The sequence below is a fragment of the Xenia sp. Carnegie-2017 genome, unplaced genomic scaffold (genome assembly GCF_021976095.1).
Source record: "Xenia sp. Carnegie-2017 unplaced genomic scaffold, XeniaSp_v1 HiC_scaffold_24, whole genome shotgun sequence".
Classification (NCBI taxonomy): domain Eukaryota; kingdom Metazoa; phylum Cnidaria; class Anthozoa; order Malacalcyonacea; family Xeniidae; genus Xenia; species Xenia sp. Carnegie-2017.
This window is the reverse complement of record NW_025813487.1, coordinates 12,000,669-12,013,691: the sequence shown is the minus strand read 5'-3', so window position 1 is coordinate 12,013,691 and position 13,023 is coordinate 12,000,669. Positions and strand designations below refer to the sequence as shown.

The 13,023-nt window shown below is 33.7% G+C and overlaps 1 protein-coding gene across 4 annotated transcripts in view; it reads right to left on the bottom strand.

Moving 5' to 3' along the window:
* Positions 1 to 13,023, bottom strand: part of LOC124450436 — a 153,475-nt gene that overhangs the window by 11,007 nt on the left and 129,445 nt on the right. For all 4 annotated transcript variants that reach the window (XM_047001090.1, XM_047001094.1, XM_047001091.1 and 1 more), the window contains 5 exons: positions 6,807 to 6,935; positions 6,277 to 6,439; positions 4,037 to 4,287; positions 2,747 to 3,067; positions 1,050 to 1,229 (listed from right to left, as the gene is read on the bottom strand). In XM_047001090.1, coding sequence (XP_046857046.1) covers positions 1,050 to 1,229; positions 2,747 to 3,067; positions 4,037 to 4,287; positions 6,277 to 6,439; positions 6,807 to 6,935 — 1,044 coding nt within the window. The remainder of the gene's footprint in view (positions 1 to 1,049; positions 1,230 to 2,746; positions 3,068 to 4,036; positions 4,288 to 6,276; positions 6,440 to 6,806; positions 6,936 to 13,023) is intronic.

The window sequence follows — 13,023 nt, the reverse complement described above, 5'->3', positions numbered from 1 at the left end:
TTCCACAAATAAATGGCAGAAACAGTACAAATAGTAATAGGGTGGAAGCAAAACTATAGGTATAATAATAGCAGTACAGTTGTCGTTTTGACTATTTTTGTTCTTCTTGTACATTCGTAACTACGGAGAGCTCAATAGCTTCAAAGTGTGCATGCACAAAAAAAAGGCGTTTCGGTGAACACCCCCGATTACAAAAGTCCCAAAGACAGAACAAATAAAGTATATGGTATTTCGCATAGCATACTCGTTGATGGGAGTAGGCTGGTTGGGATGAAGGACGAAACTAGAACGATAATTGGAGGGGGTGAATATTCATATATGCTGATTTCTTTTGAAATTCAAGTTGCTAACACACCCAATTAGTCAGGAAAAGCTGAATATATGAATATTCACACGCCATTGTCGTTCTCATTTCTCCCCTGGTTGGGGCGGGATGAATTCATATATACATGTCTTAATTCGTAATAAAACAATTTATTTCAAAAAAAAACTTAAAACGGCATAACATGTATAAATATGTGCTCAACAACTATCGAGTTGTCAACGATACTCTAGTCATTATCATTCAACTACTTTTCAACTTATTAGTTCACTTTGCCACTCTACATCCCTCAACCATATTATGTATTTGAAAGGTACAACCTTTACAATGTGACCATATACAAGCAAACTTTTTAACAAGATCTGGTCGAATGAGCACAACCCCCCCTTTTTAATTTCGCAACTAAATAAAGCAAGATAAAACAAGAGGAAGAGTTTATGTTCATCCGACCAAATGTAGGGGAAAAAATTGCATGTATAAGCACACTGTTCCTTCACCTTCTCTGACTGGGAACAAAGTGTATGTAGATTACTCGATGCTAAAGAAGGAGCTTCTTTAAAACAGAAACGTCGTTGTTTGAATTAACCGATGGGAAGTTCAAAGCAACGTGTAATATCTGAAAAAGCCGCACTGATGAAGAGGCACATGCCCTTCACTAAATTTCCCCAATAGGCATTCCACTGATAATCCCATGAATGATTACAAAAAGTAAAGTGATGTTTTTTACCTGAGTTGTCGCTATCTTTCTTACTTGATTTTGTCAATGTATTTTGAAGGTCTGCCATCGTGGTTTTCTTGCTGGGTGAAGTATTGCTGTTGGGTAAGGTGGCTTCCGTGCTGGGTACAGCAGGTAAAGGATTACTTTTTGCCAAAGGGTTGACTTGTGTTACTGTTGTTGTGCTAACCACTGCAAACAATTAATGTAAAAAAAATTAAAGACGCTGAGCTACGTTTTTATATAAAAATTCAGCAAAAAATGTACGCGACAAGGTGAACGCAAATAGTGTAGCTATGTTATGCTAACCACTCAAAAGTAAAAACTGTGAAAATATTATTCATATATATAAGGGTGCTTTTAACAGTGATCATTGAATTGACGAGAAGGAATTTTGACATAGCTTGCGCTGAAACATGACACGAATAAAACAAAATAGAAAAAAACATGGAGTCCAATATGAAAAATGTTGTTCAAGATACTAAAATTTCGAGAAACATGCCCAATGCAAACGCGAGTACTAAAGTCCAAATATCGGATTATATTGTGTCTTTCATTTTTACCTGCATTTTATAAAGCCCTTATATATAAATTATATTAATGTTTAAGGAGGCTCCGAACAGTTCACCAAAGATTCAGGCGTTTCAGGTAGTCTTCACTAAAAACATTATTTTCATCAAGCACACTGGAACTTTGGAAATATAAACTATGCGGGAATGTTAAAAAATGTCAGTAAAGTCTAAAGATGTTTGAATAGGATAACTGTTTGCGACCATATCTCCATTTCTTTTACACTTTTATCGTTTAGTTTTTAAGGAATTAACCGTATCTTTTTTTTCGGTTGGGTGAACTTTTTTATTTTTTTTTGCGTGACGATTGTTATTCATTGAAGAAGCATTATGTTTAATATTGAAGGAATTTATTGTAAGTTTGTTCATCAATTGATTTCGTTTTCTTGAGTTGTTTGAGTAATGATTTCACCGACTACAACAACAAAATGTCAGAAATCCTCTCCGATTCCTCAAAATTTGAACTCATAAACGAAGACCCTGTGAAAGTCACCCTACAACGTGAAACCCAGGTGAAATTATTACTCAAACAACTCAAGAAAACGAAATCAATTGAAGGAATTCTACAAATAATTTTTTCAGATATTTGAAAATTTCAGCTACATGAAAACATACTTGTAGATTTTGTTCTATTTTGCGTGTTACATTTTTTGTTTTAATAAACATCCACACGACCTTTTAAAAAAATTTACCGAAGGAAAACTGAAAAAATCTTCAATAAAGTCAGCGCAGTCAGGCGTTTATGTAAAAAAATCCACTCGACATGAGCACAATATGCGCACCCGAATTGTCACTAGTCCCCGACTTAGTAACTGTAGGGAGCCTCCTCAAATTAATTTATAAATAATGAGGATTATACAGTTCATCAATTCGAGGTTAATTTAAGACATATTTGTCATCATATGAGTGACAAACGTAAGCAAAGCCTTTTCTGTTTGCTCTAGTCAAAATTTTCTTAATTCGTCTCGAGGAGGCGTATATACTACGAACCTTTTTCTTCATATTTATAGGAAATTATACATAATCTAACAAAACATGTCCCCAAACAATTTTACACACATTTCCCCTTATTTTTCCTAAATCTCACCACTACCATTACTCCAAACAATTTTTAATCGGTACAAAAATGTTATTTCATACCTGATTTAGGCGTTTTGCAAGTGTAGTAAACGAGTAATGTTGATGTTTCTCTGCAATTGGATGGTCTTGATAAGAAATCCTCCTTCCGTACTGTAAACGAACATTTTTCTATTCCGTTGCACTGATTTTGCGCAACACTCAACGCTGACGTTGACAGACAGTCTTTTTTCATCGAAGATATCCCATATGGTTTTCTACTTCGCCCCCTTTCTTTTAACAAAACACCAAATTCAGCTGAACGCATTTCAATGACCCAGTTAGAGCACGATTCATCACATTGGATATTTAAATCATCTCCATTCTCAATCTTTCTTTCGTAAACTAAAAAATCACGATAATATTAAAATATATTTCCAGAATATTTCTAAACAAATCAAGAAAAAGAACAATCTACACCACCGCAACATTCACTTAAGAGAAAAGTGGTTAATATTTTTCTATTAAGAGGAAGAAATAAAGTATGTAATTTAAGTAATGTATATAAAAACAACGAGCGACGATACAAAGTTATTTCAAACAATAGACGTAACTTACAAACTATTTCCTATGCCCTATGCCCTTACATCAGTGGCGGATCTCAAAATAAATTAGTGCAGCACATTTTGGAATATATTTACATTTCTAAACACCTTTTCATTGGCAAAATTAAGATCTTTATAAATTAAAAACCAATAGCTTTTTTCTAAAAGTAATTTGAAGCTAAAATTGAAAAGTTATAATTTATTTTGTGGTACCCTAGATCCGCCACTGCTTGATATTATTTAAACATTTTAAATGAACGAACATTTTTCAACAACGAGCATTAGTTTCCTGTCTAACACTTATTGGAGAGACCGTTAAAAACAAACTTTCATTGAGAGACACAATGAAGCGAAATCCACATGTTCTCAAGTTTAACAATGTAAGTGAAGGCATCGTTTGAAACACGCATTTTAGCAGAGTCATATTTACAATATAACGCTTAATTTGTGTGCTGAAATTACTCTCTGATACTGAATAGCAAAAGCATTACCTAATTTCATTCTTTCAATTGAATCTAATAAAAAGTGAAATTTCAACCTGGCATAATCGCACTACTGAAATTTGTATCATCATATTCGATTTAACAATTCTACACTAAAGAATTGAGCCAAAGTTGATGCATATTTTATGCAAGATTCAATTATTATTCATAAAGATTAGCTATGCATAGTTCTCAACAATCATCGCTATGTAAAGATATTTATAAACTGTAATACGTCTCGTAGCGTATTGGCGAAATTGATGACTCAAATTGGTGATGCAACTTACCATAGTTGAATTTGCACGAATTATTAACTTCACAAACTTTTTCATCGATAAAGACAACTTCATTGCCATTAGGCTGCCATTCATTATTGACTACAGATGAACCACCAATACAGATTTTGTATAGTCCATCATTATGAAAGTAGTATAAATTTCCATTCTTGTTTGGTCGGTATCTTCCTACGTGACCGCCGCAAAATCTACTCTCTGTTAGAAAAAGTTCAACTCTTGTCCCAGGATCAGCAAGTTTCAAGCTATAATAACGTAAATTGATAAGTTAGCGACATTTTGAAATCTAATCTCGATTTATATGCGTTGTTTTAAACAAAGTTTTTTTTACATTTTTGATTTTATCGCTTTTGTAAAACGCGAGGGTTAAAATTTGCGTTTTGTGTGAGCCTAATTATATTCTTTGCGATTTCAGATTTACACAATTTCCAGAACAAAAAATTAATACAAAAAAATCAAACAAAACTAAGTGCAGAAGAACAAAACTTTGACAATGATACCAACTAAAGCCAAAGACATCTTCGAACTTATGACAAATCTAAATGAACGTTTCACTCAAAGCAAGTATGTCGATGTATAAGCTACATTAACATGTAGCTATCTTGAGCTCAGATCCATTGCAATTATGATAATACGCAGTACAAGATTAAATGACTGCTGTAAACTGAGCAACCGAGATACCAGATTTGACTAAGATATTTCAAGTTTAATTACTTGAATAACGACATTGTATTTTTATATAATTTAGCATATAAAGTTTGATCTTGCTTCACCGGAAAATTTCGCTTGGAACAATAACAGTCTACTTATCAAAACAACATGCGATATTTTAACGTGAAAACAACGAACACACAAAGCGGAATTCTTCTTCGTCATCCATACAGCAGACTATCTTCAAGGATAACGACTGAGAAACCGACGGACACTTTTTCAGAGTAACATAGTGATTAGCCGCGCATGCGCAGCGGCTACCCACAAAAATTTGTTTTAAAGACAGCAAATGGCATGGTCAGTGGCAAGAATAACCTAAGAACAGTAGCGGTACTAAGGGCAGTCACAGCTAGCAGCAGCGAGCATAATAAACAAAAGCTGCTTACCTTTTAAATTTAAAGTACTTTCAGAAAAGAATTATTGGTTTTCAATTTCTAAAGAATATACTTTCACCAATGGACTTATCTCTGAGGGGCTTCGAAATGTAAATATATTCCTTAATGTGCAGCAGTACTCTATTTTGACTAACCCTAGATCCGCCACTGCCTTAGAACTCTTAGGTTATTTTGGCAAACAATCATGGCAATTGCTATCTTTAAAACAATTTCAAGGCATCTGCTCAAAAACTGTGCAAGCTTTTCTTTCTCCCGAATTGCATATAAAATTAAATTGAATTGAATCGAATCGAATCGAATCATGAATTGAATGACCCCAGCTCCCATCCTTGAAACTCACAACCATGTGGCAAAAAGTTGAGGTCCCGTTTTATGCCCAGAACAATAAGACTTTACTACAGCATTTTTTTGAGGAAAAATTACGAAACATTCATGAGTGTTCAAGTAAAGTTATTCCGTTGTGTTCGCATGCTCGTATACAATGCAAAGTTGGTCACGTTTACTGTAATTGTCTGGCAGAAAGCATAAAAAATTTTTGGATTTTGATTAGTGGATTTAATGAGTACAAGACGTTTTAGGCTGACATGTAAGTGCCATAATACAATTAAAACTTATAGTGTGGAAAAATTATGAACGCTTGATGAGCACAATCCCGCAGAATCATTACTACAATCATAATGCAGTTCTGTTAAGTTTTCTAGAAACACTCTTTAGGTTGGGTGTATTCTTTACTGCATATAATACGTGCGGCAGAATCTGCTTTGTCATTACTTGTGATTTATCGAAAAGAAAACTTCTCTTTTGCCAATTGAAACCCCGTGCTCACTGAGCTTGTCTTGTAGGATTTATCTTCTATAATGGTATAGACAATATTCCTTGTCTAAACTCCAAATATTTGGTAAGAAGTTTGTGGTCAATTCTGTACTTTACGAAGCCTCGTCCACTTTTTCGCCAGAAAGCGGGCGATATAAGGGTGTTTAAAAACTATTCGTGCATTTATTGCAATTAATTGTCATTTTTAGATGAATGATTTTGGAGTATTTATTATTAGATGACCAAAGAAACTCTTCCAGTAACATTGCAATAAACTGTTTGTTAAACAAATTTAAAAAAAATACATAAACTCACTTGGATGGTAAAATACATTTTCCTGTAGTCACGTGATATGGTGGATAGTCATATGACAACAAGAAAAAAGCATTTCTTGAAGTGCAGTCACTTGACCAAATGAGACGTTGTGTACCTTGTACATTAATGCAAAGTCCGTTTGCGTGTTTAATAGGACCATAGCCTAAAAAGAAATTTCAACGATCTGTTGATTTATCATGTTTTAATCTAAAGTTGTCATTCAAACATTGATACGCTCTACTTATGAAAATGATATGTTAACCTGTAAATGCAATTGTAAAATACAAAATAAGTACATTGAAAATAACGTAAAATCCTTTCCTAAACAAAAATTAAAAAAGTGAAACACAATGTTTTAACCAAATTAAAATTCACAAACCCAAGTCTACAGAAAAAATAATATAATGTGAAACAGTGGAAAAAATTAGAAATTCGTGGGTAAAGACGAGCAAAAAACTTCTTTTCAAAAGCAAATTTCTTGTAGCTTTACACTTTACATAAGTGCAGGAACAACAAATAGTATTTTATACCTTTTCTATTAAAATAACAAGGAGGATTTACTGTTTGGTTAAAGCAACATGTTTCTGGACATTGATCCTGTTGTTGTACATTATTTCCACATTCCAAACGTTTGCCTCCAGAAACATCACACGATAAACCTGTAAGACACAGAAAAATACTGTTTACAAATGTAACAGCTGCATGGTTTTACAACGACACTTGCAGCGTTGAAACCAGCTGTTCTTGCTTTTGAGTAGCGTTAGATTTCGTAATCAATGTAAGGCCGATTAACAAGTTAATGAAACTTTAAACGTTATGTTGGTCTTAACGTAATATATTCGACTGTGTTCTTAGATCTGCTGCCTAACTGTTTGTTTTGTCGTGATCTATAAGTTTCGTAACATTAGTACAGTTTTTTCTTTAAAAATCTGATGTTTTTGTTGTAAGCGAACACCAAAATATTTACATAGAACGACTAAACTAGCAGGCTGAATACACCACAAGTGAATAGTTGAATGTTTTGATCATTCTTTATCACTTACGTTTATAAAAAACTTTTTCCTATAATCCTATAAAATTCACGTAACATTCGTATCAGATGTGACATGTAAGATAGCTGAATTGTAACGTGACGTAAAAAAAACGCATGAACGATTTCTTTACTAGACTAGATTAGTGAAATATTCTATTTAGCTGCCATTACTGGCGTTTTTCATTTTTTCTCTTTCAGGCAAATATTGATACCAAAGAAATAATCTCATTGTTGGTAGCCTGCTAATCGTATACATTTCATTTCGATAAATTCCTTTGCTGGCTACACAACTGCTGAATAAATCTCCAAATTTTCCTCAACACAAACAGTATTTAAATTTCATTAACAGTATACAAAACTTCAAAGCTGTAACAAAATAGCGATCTCTCATAAACATATTTTAGTACTTAAATAACTTTTTATGTTAATTTTTCTGGACTTCCCTAATGTTCAAAGGCACCCATCACTTGACACTCTACATCCCTCGGTTATGCCACTGGCAAAGCGCAGGTGTTGTTGTGCCATTATTATAGTATTGTATGGCAAAAACACTTACTACATACAAACACAAACAAAAATATAATTTACCATAGAAGTCTGGAAACTAAAAACAAAAATTATATTTGTCAGCAAATATAGTTAATATTTCACAAATTATTATAAGTGAGGCTTACTGATTAAATGTACTCGAAGGCTGAGGGAGGTTAGTAAATAGTCATGGGAAGGCGGGCCTACATTTTTTAGGGGGATTTTTTTCATTTTCAATATGATATAATTTACACAATTTTTCAGCAAATAATTCCCGACTGCTTTTATCTGCTCAACATTTATCAAGGCAGGGGGGAGGCTGCAGAGCCACATGATCCCCCTTGCCTTTTATGCATACGTATGTAAATACTTTGTAATGATTTTTATTATTTCATGCTCAAAGTTTGGGGCTGTTAGTAATATATCACCAGTACAGACGCAATACAAGGTTGTATTACTTGTAATACCACCTTTGAATCTGAATAGCAAATTCTAATTAAGTAATTAAATACAATATTAATTCGACATACTAGAACAAAACAAATTGAGGCAACCATGTTATTTTATAGTTGAAAACCATGCATGTGAAACAAACACCTTTTATGAACTAGGATTCGGCATTTTTAACTTTATGTGGTACAGAGAGGAAAACACAGAGATGTGTTAAATTGTACTTAGTAAAGGAGGCTCTGCTGCGCATTCCAACTCCATACTCGTTCTACACTCCATAATTTAAACTCCGCATTTTCCAGCATGCCATTCGTGCATTTTAACACGGAAGAGCCTCGCTTTTAATTCGTAATTATATGGCACTTGCACAATTTTCATTGTAAAATATTACACAATATTTACTATAAGAAGACAGTTGTCAACAGGTGTAAATAAAAATACCGTCTAAATAATTGTAAGAAGTAAAAAAGCAAAGAAATATAATTTCACTATATTACATTGACCAACCTGTAGTCAACTGTAAGAAGCCGACGAACATTAAGACGCGAGCGAAAAAATTATAGAAGTACATCATTCTTTTTTCCTCATTTCCGTGAATTTTGTGCTGGATTTCGCATGAAGGGCCAAACAGTCAATACAACGAACTCTGAAACCAAATAAAGCTTAGTGTCATTTATTTGTCCATTCTTAATCAGACAAATATAAGAATGAGCTTACAACAGACGGAAAGGATGTAAACACTTAAAACAACGTGTGATCTACATAATAGAGGCGAGCCAGCTTTCGATTTCCGCTTTGAGAGCTACAATCACGGAACACGTTTAGTTTAACGTACCTGAAAATACTGAACCACACTATATTTTGTCAATGTGTTGCGAAGAGAAGGAACGCAGTTAGATTACAAAGTAATGACAAAGTAAAGAGTTTTATTCAACACTCTTCTTGTTGTAATGGTAAATAAGTAAATGGTTCAACATCATTTACACCACAACACAATCATCAAATTATGTTACAAACACGTACATGAACGTGACAATGTAAGAAAATAGTTGTCTCCACATGCTTAACATTATAAGTTACACTTCCAATTGGTTACAATGATATTTACTTCATGAATCGGACTCGATGCATTGTGGGTAACTAGGAACTATTACTCAAGAAACTAGTTGCCTATGGTATAAATGTTACAGCAAGATAGTCTTATATTTTGATAAACAGCATCTACAAGTCTTTGTAGATGCTGTTTATCAAAATATAAATATTAAGCACGAAATTGAAACACAATTATGCGCTGCGCCCAGGTCATGTGTCAACTTATATGAAATTAATCTCAGGAAGTTTTATTCTTTTCAGGAACCTATTCTGGCTGAGAATTTCAACAGAAAAGGGAAAAATATTAAAAATTGTTTTAGCATTTATTATTCGCGAAATATCATTTGTTTTAAAATTGAATTGTGTTTGAAACGTAAAGACCTTCGCAGTTATTGACGTACTCTTTTTTTATTTTTTTTAATTCGATTTGTCAAAAAAATCAATTATAAAAAACTTTGAATTTCTAGTCATCTCATTAGTTAGACTTCTTAAAGGCCAGCAAAAAAACCAGCAAATTTTAGGAGATTCATATATTTAGGATCTATGCTATTAGAAGTTATAATGGTTGGTAGCTATAGCGTGCACTAAAGAGCAATTTTGAAAAGCAAGCACGAGTGACTTTAGATTGAATGCATTTCTCATCGTTTTCTAACTTTGGCTAAAGTTACAATGCGATATACTTCATACATCGGACTCGTGGCAGACGGGGAAACTAGGAACTATCACCGACTCTGGCTACCTGCGGTAAAGATGGTACGGCACGATACCATGTCTTCGTAGATACTGCCGTCTTCAAAATTATTTCCATCATGCTATTAATAAAACTATAAGTACATTGCACGGAATTGAGAGTTTTTCAGACAAGCTAAGTAGGCGCTACGCCCAGGTTAGGTGTAAGTGAATTTGTTCGCAGGAAGTTGAATTATTTTTCAAGATTCCTTTTCCAACTGAGAATTTCAACAGAAGTGAGTCGAAGAATATTAAAAAAGGAACATTGTGGGCTGATGTTTAAAATCGTTTAACTATTTCCGGAATATCCTTTGCTATAAAACTGAACTGTGTTTGTAAAAACCTCGCACGAGTGACTTTAGATTGAATCATTTCGGATAGGATTCTTACTATATTGTTAACAGTTAATTAACACGATTTCATTCGAGAGATAATGCATTAAAAATGTTTTACTACACATCTAATTAAAGGATATTTTACTCAGAAAATGCAAAGTTTGACTTTTATAAAGTTTATTTCAATTATGTGGGCCATTTCTTTAATTAATTCAAAGGCAAAAAAGTATGCTACGACGTTGAATGATCTCACCGTACTCGTAAGTGACACATCTCATGTTAGTACTCAAAAGAGTGGAACAGATGGATGTGGTAAACTAAAACGTTATTTGGCAACAACTTTCCGTTTAAAGCTTCTTCGAGTTTGAGAGTGACAGCGAAGGGAGATTTGTAGTGAGTGAGATTATAAAACATAACGGAATATTTCCTTATTTTTCTCCTTCACGTTTTTCAAACGTCGGTAGAAATAAGTTTCGAGTGCAAGCTCTACAAAAAACTGGAAAAAAGATGAAACCGAACACATGTTAAAACTAATTATTGACACACTATAGAGAAACAACCAGTAGTCCTACTTCGCTGTGCAGCTTGGTGCTGTATATTTAATCAGATTACTAATATGCAATTTACTGGCCGTCACTATGCTAATCACATGCGTAATAAGATATGCTTCACACAAAAAACTTCAAGGGAATTGGACAACTGTTTGTTTCTATATTGTGCTTACAGATAACCAAAATAATATTTGCATCGATAATTTTTAAACACCATTTCCAAAAACAGCAGGAAGACTGTGTACAATTATTGGTGATGTTTTAGGGTACGCCAGCTTATGTTTTACCTAAATCACACATCACAACTAAAAATAAAATATTTCACTTCACACTAATTCACAATGACAATGCACATTTCCTGTACACACAATACAATGACGTAAGAACCAGATAACAAACACGGCTAACCTGACGTTTACTCCTCATTTGACTCGGAAGATAACTACCACTAAGGTTGTCGAAACGTCAGTCAACAACAACAAAAACAGTCTTCTCAGGACTTTATTAACGTGGACGATCATCATTTACAAACATATAACGATACTCCCGGTTTCAAACCATTTACTTTATTATGTTTTAGAGTTCATTATTATAGTAGCTATGGGAAACGTCTGCAATAACAAAATGATAGAAATACAATTGCCATTTTTTACCAAATCAATGACTTCAACCGAATTCACTGTACTGCAGTTCAGGAGAACATAACCTTTTTATTTAACGCAATAATCCACATACAAGTAATTTTTCGCCTACTCGAGCTTTACGTTTTCTTTGAAACTTAACTATAGTGTTTCTAATATAATATGTGCCTATTTCATGGTGACTTACGTCATTTCGTTATGCAGTTTCTTTTCTCTCTCTCATTGAAAATCTTAGTGATTCGTAACCACTATCTTCTATAGTCATTTGCTTTTTGTCTGAAGAGTCGATTCGTCTTCGTTTGCTTTTAGTTGATGATGATCAACGTCTTCATTCATTTGTGTTGTATCTGGTTCTCAATAAATTGTATCGACTTCGTTTGTAATTAACGACTTGTAATTGTTACAATCGTCGCTCATTTTTGACAAATCTAACTCTTGGTAAGTTGAATCTTGATTGTTTTTTTGCTCTTGAGACACTGATCGAAGTTGGTTACTGATATGCTGATGACATAAAAAAATAATTGTGAATTTAGAGAATGAGCCCCGCAGAAATGCTTTGCATGATTGTTTTTACTTCTGACATTGAACTTCCGATATTTGGCAGAGTTTAAGGATTGTAACCTGACTAACCAAGCGTGAAAATCTTTCTTAAAATATGCACTCGTTAATTCTTCTTTATTTTTTGGCCTTCCTCTCTTGGCGGTTGATGGAAAATAGTTGGTTGGATTTATTGCTGCACTAACAACCGAACATGCTACTATTTTTTGGTGTCTCAAAAATGGCTATCTATCGCTGGCTAAGTGCACAAAGCACTTTGTGAGACTTTTTCTTTAAAAGATAACTGATAATGACACTGTGATAGTGAAATTCGCATGAAAAATGATGAAAAGCGATAGAAGACAGGAAAGACAGGTTAAAGGAGAAAGGTGTCAAGACACATAAAACAAATATTGTGGTTGTGTGCTAAAGCTTACAAAGACCACAGAAAACATAAAAAAAGCTGAGATAGTTAGAGCAACTTAAGTGCACCGCTTAAAGTGTTGTGAGTGTTCACTGTGATGGTCTATAACCTTTGTTTCTGAAGTTTCTCTTGATTAATACCACTAAGCCTTACCATAACAACGTTAGGAACTGGTATTTCGTACTCGTGGACGTCTTCGTTATTGTTAACTGCTAAATGCTTCTTATCCATCGTCCTTTTCTTATACTTAATGGGTTCCATAAACGTATTACAAAGCTTTTGCTTTCCACATATTGTGCTATAAAAATGGGACCATTTCATTTAATTTCACGTCACCAAACTTAAGCAAAGAAAAAATTTTATTGAGCTTTGAGGTTTCTGATTAATCTGAGTAAGCAATTTTTATCAGGTATAGTGAGTCAATGAC